The 4640-nt window shown below is 43.3% G+C and overlaps 1 protein-coding gene across 3 annotated transcripts in view; it reads right to left on the reverse strand.

The window, feature by feature from the left end:
- Positions 1-1827: 1827 nt before the first annotated feature.
- The window catches only part of LOC112072601 (protein mono-ADP-ribosyltransferase PARP16), an 11240-nt gene continuing 8427 nt past the window's right edge, over positions 1828-4640 (reverse strand). For all 3 annotated transcript variants that reach the window (XM_024139992.2, XM_024139993.2, XM_024139991.2), the window contains exons 6-7: positions 4264-4408; positions 1828-3518 (exon numbers count right to left, since the gene is read on the reverse strand). In XM_024139992.2, the coding sequence (XP_023995760.1) occupies positions 3383-3518; positions 4264-4408 (281 nt within the window). In that variant the 3' untranslated portion in view covers positions 1828-3382. The remainder of the gene's footprint in view (positions 3519-4263; positions 4409-4640) is intronic.

Genomic DNA, 4640 nt, shown 5'->3' on the forward strand with positions numbered 1-4640 from the left:
ATGGTTTATTCACATGGTTATAACACCCCTAAGGCTGTTTCCACATGGTTATTACTACTGTATGGTTATTACACCACTATGGTTTAAACACCCCTAAGGCTGTTTCCACATTGGTTATTACCACCACTATGGTTATAACACCCTAAAGCTGTTTCCACATGGTTATTACCATGCTTATGGTTATTATCGACCACTATGGTTATAACACCCTAAGAGTGTCCCATGTTTCACCATGGACCACCCTGAGGTTTCCATTTAACACCACTGGTTGTAACACCCTAAGGCCTGTTTCCAACATGGTTTATTAACCACCCCTGTTATAACACTAAGCAGTGGTAATAACCATGTGGAAACAGCTTTAGGGTGTTATAACCATAGTGGTGGTAATAACCATGTGGAAACAGCCTTAGGGTGTTATAACCAGTGGTGGTAATAACCATAGTGGTGGTAATAACCATGTGGAAACAGCCTTAGTGTGTTATAACCATGGCGGTGATAATAACCATGTGGAAACAGCCTTAGGATGTTATAACCATAGTAGTGGTAACAAGGCAAAAGTAAACATGTCATCCCACACGAATGATACAGAGCTCTCCTTGGGCCAATCAGTGGCATTTTGTAAATGGCGGATCTCTATGGTAACGTGTCATTAACCAATCATTAAGTTCCATCAAGTGGTGTCTGAGATATCACGTGGGGTTTAGCTAGACAGTGTGCCAGATTTGAATCACCGAGTCAAACGAATCAAGAGATATAAAAACATGTGCCTGTTATAGCGCCACCTAGAGGTCGTTATGAATGTTCTCGCAATATGTTGAGTCTTGACAGTGTTTGCAACACGTGTACCACATTGTGTTACAATGCCAATATCCTTGACTGATTTATATGCATTTTATATGCATATATGCATTTTATGTGCCAGCCCACCTGAATGTTTATTGGTCAATATGTGGAAACAGCCTTTAGGTACTGTACTAGTCTGGAAAATACTGTGTTGAGAGACCTTTGTCCATAGATGCCACATGTGCAGATCAGGCATTCGATGCCAGAAGAGTAGCGTTTGTGTTTCTCACAAAATTCTAAATGCCGTAAAATTCATCATTGTGGACCTTTTATTTTATTTTTATTTATCCTTTATTTTACCAGGTAAGTTGACTGAGAACACATTCTCATTTGCAGCAACGACCTGGGGAATAGTTACAGGGGAGAGGAGGGGGATGAATGAGCCAATTGTAAACTGGTGATTACTAGGTGACCGTGATGGTTTGAGGGCCAGATTGGGAATTTAGCCAGGACACCAGGGTTAACACCCCTACTCTTACGATAAGTGCCACGGGATCTTTAATGACCTCAGAGAGTCAGGACACCCGTTTAACATCCCATCCCACCTAATGAGCAATGCTTCCTCTCATTTTTGTTCTGGCACTGAGCACATTTTTAGGTCTGCTGAGCACAAACTTCAACGTTGTGAAATATCTGTGCAACTTCCAGAGCGAATTTACTGTGAACACTGAGGCTGTACCCGCTTTAAGTTACAGTTAAGTGGAGGCGACTGTGGCTATTTGATTGTAATGTAGGCCTACCAGAGTGGCGTACCATCAAAAACAATGGAGAAAATGTATCCCATAACACTTTAACATGGAAACAGCTGTTCTATCATTAACAGTAGCAGCCAATGTGTAGTGTTCAATGTGAGCCTACATTCTATGAAACTATTTTTTTTATTTTTTTTAAACATGCAGGGCTTAAACATTAACCTGTTAATCAACTTGTCCTTCAGACAAGGTGACTGAAAATGTGTTTGATGAAATAAACCACTTTACAAAATAAAATTGATTATTATTATTATTCTCATACCATTATTACAGATAATCAGACAAATTATGCTACTCTCTGCCTATTGGCTACTTAGCTTATTCAAGCCCGGCTCAAAATACAACACTGCCCCTTTAAGAAAAGGAATAATTTCTTTACCTTACTTGCGCATAAAAAAAAAAGATGTCTAGAAATGTACATGTTTTGTGCTCTTGTAAGAAGCAAATCACTCCCCTATTGCTGACTATAAAGTATCTATAACTGGGCTAATAACTCAACCTAGCAAAGAATATGAACAAAATCTGCACACGTGGCTACATGCAGCTTTCGCTTCGATCTCAAAACAAGCACAGGTACTCATGACCGCTCATGCTGTAAACACAGTCCAGTTCAAAGTAAAATGGCACAGATCCATATATGGCAATGGTGTATTTGCATATAGGCCTACTCCAGCTCTTATTGGTTATGCCGCACCGGTCTGTGTAGAGTAAGGGCTGAGTCATGCGGCAGTCTCAGGGCTACTGCGCGCCCGCACGCAGATTAGAGGGAACATTGCTTATGAGTCCCTGAGGCAAATGTGCTCCTTGTGAGGAGAGGGACCGAATTTCATGGCTTTAGGTCAAACAGGGTGACGGGCATGACCTTTCGGTCAGCATTTTCAATCTCTTGTTATAGCGCCACCATCTGGCCAATCAGTGGAATTTTGTAAAATTCTGGATCTTTATGGCAAGATGCATCATTCAGCCAAGTTTCGTCAAAATCGGCCACGTGCTGTCTGAGATATTGTGTGACTTACATAAGCAGCAGTGGTAATAACCATATGGTAGCAGCCTTAGGGTGTTATAACCAGTGGTGGTAATAACCATGTGGAAACAGCCTTAGGGTGTTATAACCAGCGGTGGTAATAACCATGTGGAAACAGCCTTAGGGTGTTATAACCAGCGGTGGTAATAACCATGTGGAAACAGCCTTAGGGTGTTATAACCAGCGGTGGTAATAACCATGTGGAAACAGCCTTAGGGTGTTATAACCAGTGGTGGTAATAACCATGTAGACTGTACATACAAAGAGGTGGAAGACAGGAAAGAGACTAAAGGGAAATAGTGTTAAGTGAATAATATGGATGTCCTATTTTCCCCATTTGTCTGATTGTCTCTCTGTCTCTCTCTGTTAGGGAAGGCACTATGAATGACAAGAATGGTCCATGTATATATGACCTATTCCTTCTCATAAGAAACGGTTTGAATATTCAGATGTTGAACTTGACACACTGCTCTTCCCAAGTCCTTAATGTCAGCCCTAGGGATGGAAAGGAGAAGCAATTTCCCCAGGAAACACCGGGGTTTAAGCCTATAGATAGCCTCAGGCTGGACCAACCGGGGTTGCAGTGGGAAAGCACCAGAGACTCGTGTGATATCAACGGAAGACCATGTCCTGTGATTAGTGAGGTCCGGTGATTTCATTGTGACGTCACCAGAAGAGTGTGGTCCTGCGATTGTGATGTCACCGGACGAGACCGTCTTGCGATTGTGATGTCACCGGACGAGACCGTCTTGCGATTGTGACGTCACCGGAAAAGCCTGTTCCAGAAGGAGAGGAATGTGGTGGAGTTGAAGGCACCGATGAAGATGAGTAGCAGCAGATAGAGACTCATCATGATGGCAAAGTGATGTCTGACCAACCACGACCTGCCCCGGGAATGTCTGGAAACACATCACAAAAATCACATTACAAACACGTCACACAAGTTAAATCTAAAAAGGTCTAAAATCACAACAGAAGTCAAATGATCCTATCTGAGAAAATCTGATGCAGTGACAGAACTGTCATCCTGTTGAAATGTTTATCAGTTCTACTAATGTACTGGCAACTCACCACAACACCAAGAGGGCAGCAAAGATAATACAACTATCTCCATACTGTTAACAGCAGAAGCCTTCACAGGTCTGTTCCCAAATGGATCCGGATCCCATATGCATTACATTTATTATTTGACCCTGCTGGTCATCTATGAACATTTGAACATCTTGGCCATATTCTGTTATAATCTCCACCCAGCACAGCCAGAAGAGGACTGGCCACCCCTCAGAGCCTGGTTCCTCTCCAGATTTCTTCCTAAGTTCTGGCCTTTCCAGGGAGTTTTTCAAAGCCACCGTGCTTCTACATCTACATTGCTTGCTGTTTGGGGTTTTAGGCTGGTTTTCTGTATCGCACTTTGTGACATCTGCTTGAGTGATTGATTTTTTAAATATAGAAACCCGTTCCAAATGGACCCGAGGACCTAGTTAGATCCATACCCGGTCCGATCCGAGTTAGGGAAGCTACAGCCGTCTTCTCTGAGAGTCCACTAGCAGGTACTAACCTGGACAGGTGTCTTCTCAGAGAGTATACTAGCAGGTACTAACCTGGACAGGTGTCTTCTCAGAGAGTATACTAGCAGGTACTAACCTGGACAGGTGTCTTCTCTGAGAGTATACTAGCAGGTACTTGACTCTGAGAAGCTGATTGTTGGTGACCACAAAGTACTTCTGAGGGACCTCTCCTCCTTCACTGTTCCTGGCTCTGGAGCGCTGACGGTCAATGGTCTCCGAGTCTGAAACAGTTTTAGGGAAAATATTACTGACATTTACAGGACTTTGAGAGGCAGCCATCGTTGACATGCTATTGTTGCAGGGTCCACTCATTTGTTATGAAGTCGATGTTGTGCAAGAAGCAAACACCAAGAGAACTGACATGGGTAGCAGGGGCTAGAGGAGACTCGGGGTAGGAGGGGCTAGAGGAGACTCGGGGTAGGAGGGGCTAGAGGAGACTCGGGGTAGGAGGGG

This window comes from Salvelinus sp. IW2-2015, unplaced genomic scaffold (assembly GCF_002910315.2).
Source record: "Salvelinus sp. IW2-2015 unplaced genomic scaffold, ASM291031v2 Un_scaffold1978, whole genome shotgun sequence".
Classification (NCBI taxonomy): domain Eukaryota; kingdom Metazoa; phylum Chordata; class Actinopteri; order Salmoniformes; family Salmonidae; genus Salvelinus; species Salvelinus sp. IW2-2015.